Consider the following 16018-nt stretch of genomic DNA (forward strand, 5'->3'; position numbering starts at 1 on the left):
TGACATTGCTCGGATGATCTATATTTCACCTAGAATTGTGTTGCTTATCTAATCATAAATGGAACAGCCAGAGCGCCTGGATGGGCAGTCGGTTAAGCATCAGACTCTTGGTTTCCACTCAGGTCATGATCTCATGAGTGGTGAGATTGAGGCCCTGGATCCAGCTGACAGTTCAGAACCTGCTTGGATTCTCTCTCTTCCTCTCTCTCCGCCCCTCCCCCACTTGCATGTGTGTGCTATCAAAATAAACAAACTTTAGGAAAAAACAGCAAAATCAACACCATAATAATGATAATGGAAAGAAAAAGAAAGCACAAAGTAGTCAGAATGACTGGAAAGAGCTCATTCTGAATATAAAAGGACTATGTTTTTATAAAGGATACAGTAGTGTTTTATACAAAATTCATGTACAAAATTGAATAATTTCCCCCCCAATTTTTAGCTGCAAAAGCAACTACAAATCAGATTTATCCTTAAAGATGCAGTTTGCCGAACCTTTTCTGAGTAACTTCTGAACAGAAAAAGGACACACACAAAACTACATTCAAAGGGAATATGACATATTTTCTCAGGCTTTTAAAAAAATAACTTCAACCCCACCTATCAGCTACCTTCTCAATTTAAAATATTTATGCAATAAATCATTTTTGGTATGTGAAAAATGCAGAGTACAAAATATACCTATAGGTTTTCATCCAGCCATCTACTTGTACAGGGGTGACCATAGATGAAAGAAAGAAAATAATTCTAGATGAGAGGTGGGAGGAAGAAAACAGAAAAGAAGAAGGAAGAACATAAGAAAGATAAAAGAGATACAGACTAAGAATATATACCACTACTTGGTACTGGCTGTATCTGGGTGTTACTATTCTTTTTCTTTTTAACTTATATTTACGTCCTAATATCTTAACAATCTGCTAATATGACTTTATTTATAGTATATCTCTAAATGCAGCCATAATTTTTAACAAGCAAAAAGAAATGCTATGCTTTTTTAATTGTTAATATATTTTAATGTTTATTTATTTATTTTGGGAGAGAGAGAGTGCAAGCAAGGGAGGGACAGAGAGAAGGAGAGAGAGAATCCCAAGCAGACTTGCACTGTCAGTGCAGAGCCCAATGCGGGGGATGGAATTCATAAACTGTGAGATCATGACCTGAACCTAAATCAAAAGTTGGATGCTCAGTTGACTGTACCACCCAGGCACCCCAGAAGTACCATCTTAATGAAAGAAGAGAAACCACACTGAGATTAAGATGTTAGCATACAAATGATTATGATTTCAAACAATTAATACTACTTGTTTTACCTCCATAATAACTTTCTGTGTAAAGGGCTGAATAACATACCTGATTTTCTCATCAAGTTAAAAAAAAAATCAAGTTTTAGCTATTTGGGTTATGGTAATATTCGATTACTTAATTAAACTTAAATTAACCTTTAAGTCATATGAACTATTATTAGTGTGAATAACATTCTAAATTAATTACATACATACACTATACTATACAGTTTTAAGTATCCAAATTGTTTAAATTATTTTCTCAAAATTCAGTATTGAAATATATTATTTGTGTTTGCCACAAAATGACTGTATAATGAATCTGGACAGTTTTAGTTTGAAAATTATGGAATAGTTAAATGTTTAAGTTATTAGATAATAAAAATCTCTCAAAATCTAAATTGTTTTTAATGTAATAGCCAATTAATACAGTTAATATTTTCTGCATAATGATTTTATGTCACAATATGTTACTTACACATTCATTTTGTATCTGATAATAAAGATGTATTTTTAATTGAGCAGAAGATAACGCAATACTTTTTCATATAATCTATGCATTAAGATTGTTAGTATAAATACACGAACAAGCATATTGTTTTAAAAATGGCTTACCTAATTTTTACCCAAAACATTTTATTTCTAATGTACATCAGTAAAATAAATTACTAATAAAAACAACTTCTGGTTATAAAAATCTTCCAATGAAGCACCTTTTCTGAAAGCTTTCACTGAAGAAAAATTCAAGAATTGAAAGAAAACCTGTGACTGATGACAGACTTGACAGTCTGAGGCACTTTTAATCTTTGTAAAATTTAAAGGAATTTCTTACAATATTTTCATTCCCTAATATAGTGAATGAAATACTATATAAAGTGCATTTGATCAACACTGGTAATTGATATGTTAACTTTTATTTCCTATTCAATATAACCAGGATAATAGCAAATCAAAATATGTCCAGTGAATTTTTGTGTATGACATTTAACAAGATGTCTACTCAAGTAGTTTAAGTTGTAGGGAAAATTTTATAAAGGCTTACCCCATTTTTTGGAAAAGCAATCCATCCCAAGTCCCCCATGACAGTACGTGAATCCAATAAATTCACTGAAAGAAAAAGAATACAAAACTGAGTCAAATGTATAAAAAAGCATCACTATTTTCATAGTGTTATTAAGAGTGCATATTTCTTACATAAATGGAGTTAGATTAAGTATTCATTATGATGAATACAAGAGTGATAATTCAGTGAAAACATTATTTGAATGCAAGAGAATAAGTGATTTTGAATAAACATTTGGAAAACAATTACAGCAAATATAAACAAGTCATTACTCTATGTGCTCTTTTTTGTCAAACAAGGATAAAGGAAAAGAACTGGTAATAAGAAAAAGAAAAAAACGAAGGTCCACAGAAAATCGTATAAAGACCAAACCACTTCTTTAATGGATCTAAATTTGGGGATTAAGCTGCCATAACTTTGTGACTAAACATACTGTATTTTAATGTTATAAAGCAATTAACAAATAATTTACATTAAATAAAAATAAGCTATTCCCAAGCTTGTAAGATTTTTTTGTGATATTAACTGAAATCTGTAATCCAAATTGCAAATTAAATTAAGAAATAAATCTACACACCTTTAACCGATCCAAGAAAATTATAGTAGCTTTCAGAGTTGTTGCTATAGCTAACTGTCCACTGCATTCCCCAAAATATCAGCTACTTACAAATAACCATAGTCTAAAATGTGCTTCTTACAGAACTATCAACTACATTTTTGAAATGCAGACCTCAATTATGGCTGGATCTCCTAAATTTCGGGGAACTCCAAGAATAAAAGTCTTGTTTTAATTATATGAAATTTATTGTCAAATTAGTTTCAATATCATCATTCCAAAAGGAAGCCATGAAAGAGTATGTACATACACGTGCACCCACACTCATCCACATACACACACAGTGTTTATATTTCAACAGGTTTGCCTATTCTTCTCTCCCTCTAAATTAAACTAAATTAAGGATACTGAGCAGTCAAACTGCTTCAGACCTGGATCACAGATCATTATCTTTTCAGCCTATTATGCCTAACTCAAATGACCTACCTGGCCCAACATGCAGCTAAACCACTTTGAATAAGCATGGCATATGGACCCAAAAGGAAAACAACAGGGTTAATCCTAGTTGGAGGTACTGAAGCTTCTTTAAACTACATTCAAGAACCACTATGTTGAAATGCCACCAATTCTAAAAAAAAGATTCTATCTGTAGTATAAAGCTGGAGTAGTAAAGTAGTAAAAGTTGATAGGTTGGAAAATGTGTTACAATACTCCTATAAGAAAATTTAAGATAAAATTATTACAATCAAGGACATTAGGATCATAAGTTAAATTTAAAAAATTAGGTACTGTAGAAATTATGTGCATTTAAGCCTTATTATCCATTGATTTATTTCATAGAACATTTGCAAACATGTATATCTTATATGCTAATTTAATAGTCTCTAATAATAGTAGTAATATAAAGATAAATCCAAAGTTATAAAGTTCTAGAAAACACAGATATACACTCAATACCATATGAAAACCTTTTATGATGTGTATGTATTTAATAAACTTGTCTATTTCCCTCATTAGGTTCTGAGCTCTTTAAAAATCCATGCCTATAGAATGTCTATCATCTTTAGGCTACACATATAGTGGCTTTAGAGAATAATAAAACAATTTGTTGGATTATTCTTTTTTAGAAGAAATTGGCCTAGCTGAAAAACTATTGTTTCAAACAGTAAAGACAATAAACAAACCAAAACTGTTCCATTACCCACTGACCTTGCAAATACACCAGCCATCCCACTAAATCTAATTTTTTAGTTACATCCATACTCTTTTTATTCTATTGTTGGCTTTTCTAGTCTCCATGGGAATAAAGCTACATTAAACTTAAATGTCCTTGTCCTCATTTTAGTTTTTCTGGGACACTAGGGCTATGTCTAGACATGACTGAATACCAGGGGAGTACAGAACCTAAATCATTATGTTTATTCATCCTTATGATTCATTTGATTCACCTTTGATATTGAGCAGCAGTGTATCTGTGTAGACCTGATAAAGTAGAGCAAATCAGCAAGCTAAAGGCCTTCTACTACGATGGCAGTCGAACTGAACTTAATCCTGTGGTGGCAAACTGATGTGAATAGGAATTCTAGGAATTCCTAACTAGCCTGCCAGGAGAAACACAGCATTCCTTGTAGACCTCTTAATAACATGTGGATCTTCAAATATTCATTATTAACAACACATTTCCAGATGTCTTTCTAAAATTTAGTTCCTTTCGCTTGAATTAACTTTAACCTGAATTACTATTCTTTTTTTTTTTTTTTTTGGCCTAAAAGGTATATGTGTGTGAAATTAAATGAATAAATTCAAAATACTAGGTAGGCTGTTAATACAATTTATTAGGCGTTTTCAACATTGGAATATATTACCAAACACATTAGAATACCCATGATAGGAATGCACATCATCTTTCTTATGAAGACTTTGTCAAAACTTTTTCTTCAGATAAACAGACACATATGTCACTTCCTACTACTGTCTAAAACTGTTCTTTTCTTTTTGAAACAGAAGTTTTCATAAAATTCACAATGTAAAGAAGATACTTATACATATGATTACAAAATTGGAAATTGAAAAAAGGGTAAAATTAGATGTTTCAGGCAATTACTTGCAGGTTGATATATCATAATTTTGTTCATATAATTCAGAGGAAATTGGAATTTGATGCCTCAGGAAAAACAATTAAAATTATAGCTAGATAGGTAGATAGAGATATTTACATGAAGATAGAAACATAGATATATATAGAGAGAGATGTAGAGATTATATAAATGTAGAGATACAGAGTGTTAGCTCTCTACAAAATCTCCCAAGTTTTACACATGCTGTTTTAGCTGTCTCAGATGCCCTTTCCCCCATTTGAATTTCTAAACTCTTCATTTGTCCAATAACACATATTTCAGGAACTGTTTTCTCCCAGAAGCCATCCTAGTCCTCTTTCCTAAACCTAGGTAAGCTATTATTACTGAATCTTCTATTAGCACCCAATTATTAGCTCCAAAACACTGAATATAAGGAATTGTACTGTTGCCTTAAAGGAATACCACGTTTGACTCATGCCTCTGAACCTAGCTTGCACTCAGAACAGCTGAATAGCTGTTTGTCTTATTAATGAATCATTTGGTCAGTGGGCAGATCAGGAGGGTGTGTCTGAATCAACATACACCAGTGATTCTCAACATGGGCATCCAATAATATCTGGAGACATTCCTGATTGTCATAACCGGAGGGTGGGAGGAATATTTGCTACTGGATTTTCATGGGAAGAAACCAGGTATGCAGCTAAGCATTTCTTAATGCACAGCAAAACTTTCCCCACTCACCAGTAAGTAATTATGTGGCTTAAATTTCACTAGTGCCAAAGTTAAGAAACCCTGGTATACACCTACGATGCTACCAGAAAATCTCTACTTTCACATTCTTTGACCAGTACAGCAGTAACATGATATTCATTAATAGAAGTTAGCACATTTGGAGGCATTCCTTATAAATTAAAACTAAGGAAATAAGAGTAATAAAAACTGAAATCTTATTTAAGGGGAAATAGATTGTTCTTATTACCCAACACCCTTAAATTATTCTTCACATAACTAATATAACTGTTATTACAAGTGTTCTTATTTATCCTCTAATAATTTCCCAACATTTATGATGGCATGCATGAAAAAACACTATGACACTGATATTATTAATGCCTCCATTTCCCCCACTACTTAAGCTAGTTACATAAAAAACAGAAGTTTAGACATAGAATATACATAAATGTGAATTTTCAGAACTTCATTACCCAATTTCATTACCGAATTTATTAAAAGGGGAGATTGGCAGTAATGGAGCACAGTCACTAAGTATCTTCTGTGCAACAATTACAGTAATTAAATTGTTCTGAACAGTATATATGCTTGTTGTAAATTGCAATGAATACACAATGAGTATTGATCTTCATTGTACAACTTAATTAAAACTTGTCTGGGAGAAGCCACTAATGAATATAATTAGAGGGAATGTTTGATACCACAGTTACTCCGGGAGACATTAATTAGGTATCAGAAATTTTATGGAAAATGTTTTTATTCTATTATTTATATTTTAAAATAAAGCTACACTATTAGACTGAAAGACAGTCTTCAAGGTCATTTCCCTCAGCCATTATATAATTACAATGAAGATGGGCATATTGGTTCGTATTCTCATCAGTAATTAAGAAGGCTGATTCTCCAGGAGAAATAACTCTTCAGGGGTCAATGAAGTATAGTCTATTACAAATTCCTAAAGTTAATATAGGGAGAAAAAAGACTCACTACTGTAAGAACTTTTTAATAAGTAAAAATAAGTTAACTGTCCAACCAAATAACAGATTATAATGATTATAATTGAAATTAACTCAAACTAATCTTAAGTATGCTTTAATTTCATTACTACACACTAATAATTTTAATGCTTTCTTTCACAAACAGAAAGCTTTTAAAGAATTTACTTCCAGAAAAGCCAGAGAGTTGCTAACTCATTCTTTTGGTTGCGATTCAAGGGCGGGGGAAAGAAAGGATAGAATGAGTAAATTGGAATATGCATAAGAAGATTCCTAAGTTTTCAACTTCACACACTGTAACAATTAAAGATTAATTCGAGTCAAATTCAAATATGCTCTTCAATAATCATAACTTTCAAATATTCATAACTTTCCATATATCATTCTGATTCCATATCTTTCTCCTTAATATCTTGCTAATATTAGTCATAAAATGTGGAAAAAATGTATTGGATTCTCCAGGAACACACTGGGATGAAGGTGTTTTGAAACTTTAAAGAGTTAAAAGACAGCTCAAGGGGGACCGTAGGTGGGTCATTCGATTAAATGTCCAACTTTGGCTCAGGGCATGATCTCATGGTTTGTTGAGTTCAAGCCCTGCATCAGGCTCTGCACTGACAGTGTGGTGCCTGCTTGGGACTTTCTCTCTCTCTCTCTCTCTCTCTCTCTCTCTCTCTCTCTCTCTCCCGCTCCCTCTGTCCCTCCCCCACTCGTGTGCATGTGCTCTCTTTCTCCCAAATTAAACAAATTTTACAAAAAGACAGCTCGAGGACACTCAATCCCAGCACCATCAGTGTTCAAGGCCTTGAGAGAATCTGTGATCCTTATAAAATAAAGAACCAGAAGCATATTCTTACTCGTATATTGTTTCTGTTTTTCCCGTGATCTTTACATAAACATAATTGTAATGGTATTTGGACCTCCACCACAGTATAAAGAGAGAATACTTTGGATTAGTAGCAGATAAAATAGCATTTTCTTTCTTTGAAAGCATTGACTCAAAGCCCCATTGCATACAGTAGAATTTTGATAGATGCTTATTTATTGATTTCCATTTAACAATATCAGAAAAGCTACTGGATTCAATTATAGCACACATTTTACTGATCTGCGGGAACAAACCCCAGATGTACAGCTGTCCAGCCTCTCTCCATGGTCCCATTCAGCACAGATGTGATTTCTTGCTTCCAGGCTAAATTTTATAATTTGACAACTGCTGCAGGGAACAAAGAACAGTTGACAATATGAGTGCAGGGAAAGAGTACATGTGTTTCCCATTGGAAAACTAAATTTGTAAATTTGGTAAAAATTATGTTATAAGTTTAGAAGTGTTATGTAGATTTCTGGGATCCCTTTACTTGAAGGCAAAATTCCATAACCAACAGTATTTCTGCAGACAACAAATGGGAGATTTTTTTTTAATTCTGAGCAACCCATGTGCACAATCTTTTCCAGGAAAAAAAATGAAAGAATATGGAGAAAGGAATTTATTCAGTGCATACTATGCGTCAGATATTCTATCAAGTAACTTCCATTGAATCTTCCCAATAAACCTATAGGCTCACTACGAACACTGACAGCTTGCAGTCTCATTCAGAACCCAGCAGGCAAATCAAGGAAAGAAGAAAGCATCAAGTAATACTTAAAGTCTTCATGACAAACTACAAGCCCTGATTATGGATTCTCACAACCAAGTTCCTTACTTAAAACCTGGATGTAAGATACTTTGATTACAACCATCTACCTCCATGGACATCCAAGGGCCATGAACTAAACCCTAATTATGAATGAACATACTTTATTTGTACATAAAGTATGGCTGGTGAACACTGCTTGAGAAAAATATCATAATCATGTATATATAAACATATGTGTGTATGTATATATGCATAATTATATATTATATATATATGTATATATATGTAATTAACCAACAGTGGCCTCAAGCCATCAACATTACCTAATAAGTCTATTGTCTTTGGGAAATCAGTTCTCTCATGAATTAAATTACTTTGTAAAGTTTTAGTTAAAATGTTAAAAATAAATCTCATATTCTCTTCCAGCTAATGCCCTCGTCTAAATTCAAATTATTAAATGAGTTGTCAACACTCCTATCTATTTCTGCATATCCTCTTCATTCTTCTCCTAATCCACTGTAATTTGGATTCAAACCCGCTATTTTTACCAAAACTTCTGTTACCAAGTTTATTTGTGATAATCACGTAGCTCTGAGTTCCTAATTTGGCAGTATTTGGCCATGACCCCTAGGGACAAACTCTCTCATCTTTTATCTTCAGGGACAATATATTTCTGTGACTTTCTTCTACTTGTCTAGCTACTTCTTTCCATTATAAGCTACTGTTCCTGTACCAACCTTCAAACCTTGGCTTTGATTAATACTCTTTTTCTGGACTGATTACACTTCTCATTCTATACCAATGATTCTTGCCTAAGATATAAGAAAGGAATAAAAATAAAAGAAGAAGCAAAAGAATTTGGAAAGAACAAATGTCTTGGTACCACTCCATACATACTGAATTAGACTGTTTAGGATGGAAAATGACTGGTAATTTCTTTTGCTGATTGCTTGCTTTAATAGTCATATAAGCATATGTCCTAACATAAGGACCCATGTAGAGAGTCTCATGAATTGCTGTCTTCAGTTACAATGTAGATGTTGATGACCCTCACAAATCCATATATTTTGTCTATTTCTTTCTCCTTAAATCCCGATCAATTTATAAAGCTGCCTACTGGCTTTCAACACATTTACGATATCCAGTCATCCCCAAATGCACAAAATATCTTCCCTGCACAACAACAAGAAACATCTCCTGCTATGTTCCCTAGTTCAGTGAATGCAATGTCAAAAAACTACTTGTTCTATCCAGAATTCAGTGAGTCATCTTTGTCTCCCTTTACCTTTACTCCCCCAGCGAATCAGTGACCAAATCCCACCCATTCCAACTATATCCTGTATCTAACTCTCTAAACTGCCTGTTCTGTTTCCTTCCACAGTACAACCATTCCAGCCAAATTCATGCCATAATTTTTCACTTGAAAAATATCTTAACTGGTGTCTTAGTAGAAAGGCATGATCCCTAACAATTTCCTCAAAACATTGCTTTCAGAAAGATCTTTCTAGGCAACCAATACGATCATGTCACTCCCCTACTTCAAACCTTATCGTTACGTTTCATTTTTTAATACAAGTCCTTCCAGGGTTGGTCTCCATTTTCCTCTCCAGGTTCATTCAGGCTTTTCCCTCCTTTCTTTTCCACAATTTGGCAATCCCCAACTTATTTTCAGTTCCATTATGTGGTTTCACTATTGATTCAGTTCTGTCCAATGAGCTGTGAAGGAGACCTGAAGGCAAGGGAGTTTTGGAGAAGAAAATATTAGAAAAGGAAACTCCTGGCTGCTCTGAAAGTTGCTGGGTATGGGTGTGTTTCCTGGATCTGATGCAGCCATCTCCAGAAAATAAGGAGAATCAGCAGGAGAGCAAAATCTACAGATTAAGGTTGGCAGAATGAAGGGTTGGGAAGTATCTGGTTCCAAATTATATCATAGAGTAGCTAATCCATCTAAATTTGAAACTTGCTTCTCTTAGGACTTTCTGTTATGTCAGAAAAAAATCAATTTTGTTGCTTAATCCACTGAGGAAGTGATTTGCTGTTATTTGCAGAGGAAGACATCCTTACTGATATAATTGCTAAGTGGCAGAATTTGAAGGCAAACTCCAGTCTCTTTTATTCCAGGGTCTGCTCTTCTTCTATCCTGTCTTGGTACCTCTAATATTCTACTAACGGAATTCCAATAGCATTTCCAAATGAGTTACTTAAGCTCAGATTATTTATCTTTGAAGTGATATCTAAAATGAGCTTCGTTGTTCCCTTAAATCTTAATATATTATGCTTAATTGTTGACTACAAAGCATGACTGTTGCCTTTAATGGTTTCAAAATATTTTCATTTCTATTGATTTTGTTATTTTTATTTCTTTTTCTTCATTTTGTTTCAAAATATTTTTCATATCGTAGGGAGAAATGTTAGCCACTGCTCTTTGTACACTAAGCAGTAGGATTTCATACTAAGAAGCATAAAACTCTGAAGGAAGCATAAAAAAATCAGAAATGTATACTAAAAAATTCTGAATTGTTAATATATTCTGAAATTGTAAACTCATGGATATGGCAAGGAGGAATTCAGAATTAGTATCCACTGTTAGTCCATACAAAGTTTTTAGGCAAAGGTAACACTGAGATCCATTGACAGCTAAATTATGACTAATGAGCAGTCTGCTACATTCACAGGACACATGGCATGAAAAGAGCAAAACCATATGGTTTTCAGCAGCTACCTTGTCAGGTGTGGTAACCAAACTTGTCAAATCTTACATATTGTTTTCATTCTAAAGAGAAAAGTCAACATTAGATGACATAACAGGCTTGAAAATCATCACATCACAAAATACACTCATTTAGTAGCGGCTCAGTTCCACACCACACTGTGTATATATGAAGCTGTTCCTTACAAAATAGCATAAATCTTTAACAGTTGAAATAAATGTGCTTATTCACAATTCACTTTTTGAATGGTTCACCGCACAGAGAATATTCATTAATTCTATGGTTCTGATTTGCTACTATGTAAGCTTGTGGAAATGATTTTACTTTGAGGGACTCAATTTTCATATCTTTAATATCAGTGATTGAAACTAATAAAGTTATATGTGTCTGTGCTTAATATATGTTGTATCACTTAGTCTTAGCAATGATCCTTTGGTATGTTTTTCCCCCATTTTTCAGATAAGGAAATTGAAGTGGAGAAAAGTTAAATAAGGCAGTGGTCCAAGGTCCCAGAGCTAATAAGCACACAGCTGGAATATAAATCCAAGCCTTATCTAACTCCAAAGCTCTTGCTCTTGCTTCTATATCACACTTGCCCGATGTTGGACTTGCTGAATCCAAAGGTTTACTCCTTTGAAACTCTTAACTCTTATACCTCAATGAGTTTTATTAGATCAATGAATTCTGAATAATATGTTACAGAAGCCAGCATCTACCATAACATTCGAATAGTACTGTATATAAGATGGAAACCTTCAGATATATTAATCCAAACAGAAAAATCATTAGTTTTTCCTGGGCTAAATCACAGTTTAGTATCAAATTTCCAACAAGATTCAAGTTAGTTACAAGACTCCTGAAAGCCAAAGGGTGAGCAACAAAATCATTATGAACTCTCTTTTCTTAATTTTTAACTTTGCTATTCATTATGCTTTGCACATGTTAACTGGGGGCAAAACAGAGCATATATTTGTCCAAGTATACTTTGTCCTTAGATGCCAAAAAGCACATGAAAACAGGATGTTAAATATATGCAAAGCTGATTCTTGTTTTGGATGCATCCTTACCCCAGTCCCTAATTATCCCTAATGCTTGACTGAAATCCCACAAACTGCAAAACAATCTATATAATCATTAGCTTTCAAGCCTTCAGGGTAGGATAAATGATGATTGAATCTGAACATGAACTAAAACAGAAACTTGCACAAAATCACAGAATGCATTTTAAGGTGATGGCATTTCCAAAAAAATGAGTAAAAACTTGGGTAGCCCAGTAGCCCTTTTTGTAAAATGAGAAGTGACCCAAATTTTTGCTGTCAACTGAAGTCATTACGCTCATTATCAGTGTTATAGTTCAGTTAAAATTTAATTCTGATGTAAACCCTACATAATAATTCTTTATTACCTAAAATATTTTAAAAAACCTATATACTAAAAAAATGGGTGGGTAGTGATTTATCATGAAAAACTAGTCAAAATGTACAGCAATACAGATATAAGTATGAACAAATATTTTGCCCAATAACATTAGGTGGCTGAATATAAACAGTTCAGTACCCAGCCCTAATTACCCATCTCGAAATAGCTGGCAGCATTCATGACAAAAGGAAAGTAATTTTTAAGTTAGTTTATTAAATACAGTGAGTTCTATATCTTATAGGATGTAAGACTGATGATCTAATAGCAGTTATGCTTGCCCAGTTAACCTGGTGCCTAAACTCGATTTTTTTAAATCAAAATGTAACCTCAGTACTTGGCTATTTCTCCTTTTACAAAGTACAAAAAGGAAAAGGAGAAAAAGAAATAAAGCAAAGGTACTTTCACTTTTCTGTGGTATTGTCAAAGATGCTTTCTTTGCCTATTAATTATTTACTTTCTTTCTCCTTCCTTGGTATTGGATTCTTACCAATAAGAATCCGATTGCTGAGTTTGGACTAGCAATGTGTCTAGCACCAGACAATCGGTCACGTACGGCATTAACAAAAAATGATAATCATGTCTTTATTATCTTAGCCTCTGTTGAATCTGGTAGCCTTGTTATGTAGATCCAGCTAATGAGATATAAACAGAAATCTGCTTTCCAGTCTGGAAATGTTTTGTTGTCTAGCTGAAGGAATAGTGCAGCTGAGATGATTCTTGGCTCTTCTCTTTCTCTTCTTGTTCTGAACTGGATGTGATGTTTGGAGATGTATCATCCTTCTTGCAATCATGAGGCAATAAGCTTGAGAGTAAGGCCAAAAAAACCCATCAATGATTCCAGTCCTGACATCATTAAACACTGAACCCAAATCACCAAATTTCTACCCTGAAACTTCTTTCCCAAACATATGAAAGACAAGCCCCCTACATCTAAGACACTATTGAACTTTTTTTTCTGTTCTCTGCAACCTAATGCAATCCTACATAATACAGATAATATATGAGCAATTGTGGAAAAAGTATAGCTCACTGCCTTAACTTCTATTTCAATTCTATGGAATATGGCACCATCAAAGAGTGAGGGTTCACTCGTTCAACAAATATTTATTTAACATCTATTTAAGTACCCAGAACTGTCCTAGGTCCTAGGATACATCAGTGAAAAAAACAGGTAATATCTTGCTGATTGTTCAGATCTCTCATTGCTTGGTCCTGAGACTAGACCCTTGCTTGAATGTACATTACCTGTGAAATAATCCTCCTATGTCCCCTGAGTCAGACTCTTTTTTAGGCACAGTCATCTAAATGAACATTTAGTATTGATGGTATATATATATATATATATATATATATATAGATAGATAGATAGATGTGTGTATATATATATATATAATGTTTTTAAACACATTCAAAATGAGTATAGTATTTTTTTAAATGTAAAGGGGGTATTAACCATACACCTTGAGGATCAGTCCTGATATCAATGGCTCTATCATGTACTATATAACAAACTATACTTAGAATATCTTTTTCGTTTGCATTTTTGTATTTGCTTTTATAACTCTCTAAAGTATCTATCTTATATTTCCTTATTGTATATAGTGTTATCTGAATTCTAATATACATCACCTTCAGCCTTAGCACATTTTTATACTTTTCTTTTTGAGATTAATAATAAAAAACACATTTATATATATATATATATATATATATATATATATATATATATATATATAGCATTTTCTGAGTGTTAGTCATTTACATGTGTCATCTGTATCTATCTACATATATATATTTATATATTTATATCGATATTTACATATATAAAGATTTTATTATTTTTTAAAAGTGTGATGTTTCTATAATCAGCAGTAGGATCATTTATAGCACTCTTTAGGAATGTAAATCCATTGGCTCCTTCTAAAACCTACAAAATTAGGATATTAGGTGGAGCCCAGGAAACTGCATCTTAGAAAATCCCCACCACGCAAGTGGTTCTTATATTCAATTCAAGTCAGACAACATTAGAACTGGGCTATGCTCTGTTCAGTATGGCAAATCTACCTATCACACAGTTGGATTGCTGTGGCAATATCAAATTGCCATAAGTCTGGAAAAGGTTAACTCTTAATCTTTGTATTGATACCACTGCAGGCTGACATCACCCAGGCCACACATTTAACTTTGAGTAGCTCTGTTCTACGTGAGGCTTTCTAACAAGAGTCAAAATTTATCTAGAGATAAATTCTACAGCTTCCCAGGTTCTAAACTCAGAGATTTCCAAAGAACTTCAATGAATTTTCATCAGTAAGTCTAAGAGGGTCCAAGACATGGTATATTTAATAATGTTTTGAGGTTGTGATGAGCACCTATAGGTTAGGATACTGAGTTTGAACTCTTGGTTCAAACTAAACCTGACTACATATTATAATTTGTTTTTCAGTTAGTCTGTCAGAAAGCTACAAGTCAGGATCATAGCATACTGATCTTCTATGCAACTTCCCTTTTATATTTTAACATAGCGGTCTTCATACTCAATTCAACATGGCCCTGTGGTTCTAAAGAGATGTCTCAGAGGCACAAACAGATAAAAAGAGGGAGAGGTGAAAACACAGCCAGGAAACCCAACAACTCCGTTATTATCTGCTTCACATACTGAGCTTCCACAGTGACTTCTTTTGAATGAGTTTCTACGGCTTAAAAAAAAAATAAGAGTTTGAAAACCATTACTAATATGATGTCCTTGGCTTTCAACAGTGACTTACATAAGAACCTATTAAATGCAAATCAGTTCTCTGTATTTTGAAAAATTGTTAAGACTATTCTTCGTGCATTGTTCAATACCCCCAAACACAAATACCACTGTGACCAGCTTCTCTCAAATCCCAGAGTCAGGAAAAAAAAATGTTTTTTGGTTTTTGGTTTTTGGGGTTTTTTTGCTGATATAAATGGACAAGTTTTCTACCAGGAAATGGCAGCCATCTAACAGAAAGCTGTACTTAAATATTTATTTTCCAAATGCTTTAGCACTGATGATAGTGAGATTTTCTTAATAGAAGCTTTCCATGTCTCTATATACATTGCTTATATTTGTATTATTACTATATTATTTTCTTATGAAACATGTGATTTTTGAAATAAAACATGATTCTTTCATTGGAAATGGTATGACAATGGTATGCACAAATAAAGTATAAATCATAATACAAAGTACATTCATATATATGCAACCTCTAGCATAGTGGGTGGAACAAAGAGCTTCAGCATCAAACACACCTGACTCCTATCCTGTCAATTCATTTTCTGTGTAACCCAATGCATGTTACTTGATTTCTCTCAAACCCAATCTCTTACCAACAAACTGGGAATAATGATATCCAGTTCATGAGGTTTCTGAGAATTAAAGATTATGAGGTAATAGCATTTATCATTATTATCCTTCCCATCTAGAGAAAGAATCACTTCAAAGATTTCTCAGCTAAATATAACACAATATCCACCCCCTGATATTTCTGATATATATTTTAGAATAAATAAATATATG

General features: G+C 33.3%; 1 protein-coding gene across 4 annotated transcripts in view; it reads right to left on the reverse strand.

Moving 5' to 3' along the window:
• Positions 1-16018, reverse strand: part of EPHA5 (EPH receptor A5) — a 341103-nt gene that overhangs the window by 305390 nt on the left and 19695 nt on the right. For all 4 annotated transcript variants that reach the window (XM_047091371.1, XM_047091369.1, XM_047091370.1 and 1 more), the window contains exon 2: positions 2326-2390. In XM_047091371.1, the coding sequence (XP_046947327.1) occupies positions 2326-2390 (65 nt within the window). The remainder of the gene's footprint in view (positions 1-2325; positions 2391-16018) is intronic.

This window comes from Lynx rufus, unplaced genomic scaffold (genome assembly GCF_022079265.1).
Source record: "Lynx rufus isolate CCGP_SWC_20201006 ecotype Redwood Valley unplaced genomic scaffold, mLynRuf1.p SCAF_3, whole genome shotgun sequence".
Lineage (NCBI taxonomy): Eukaryota > Metazoa > Chordata > Mammalia > Carnivora > Felidae > Lynx > Lynx rufus.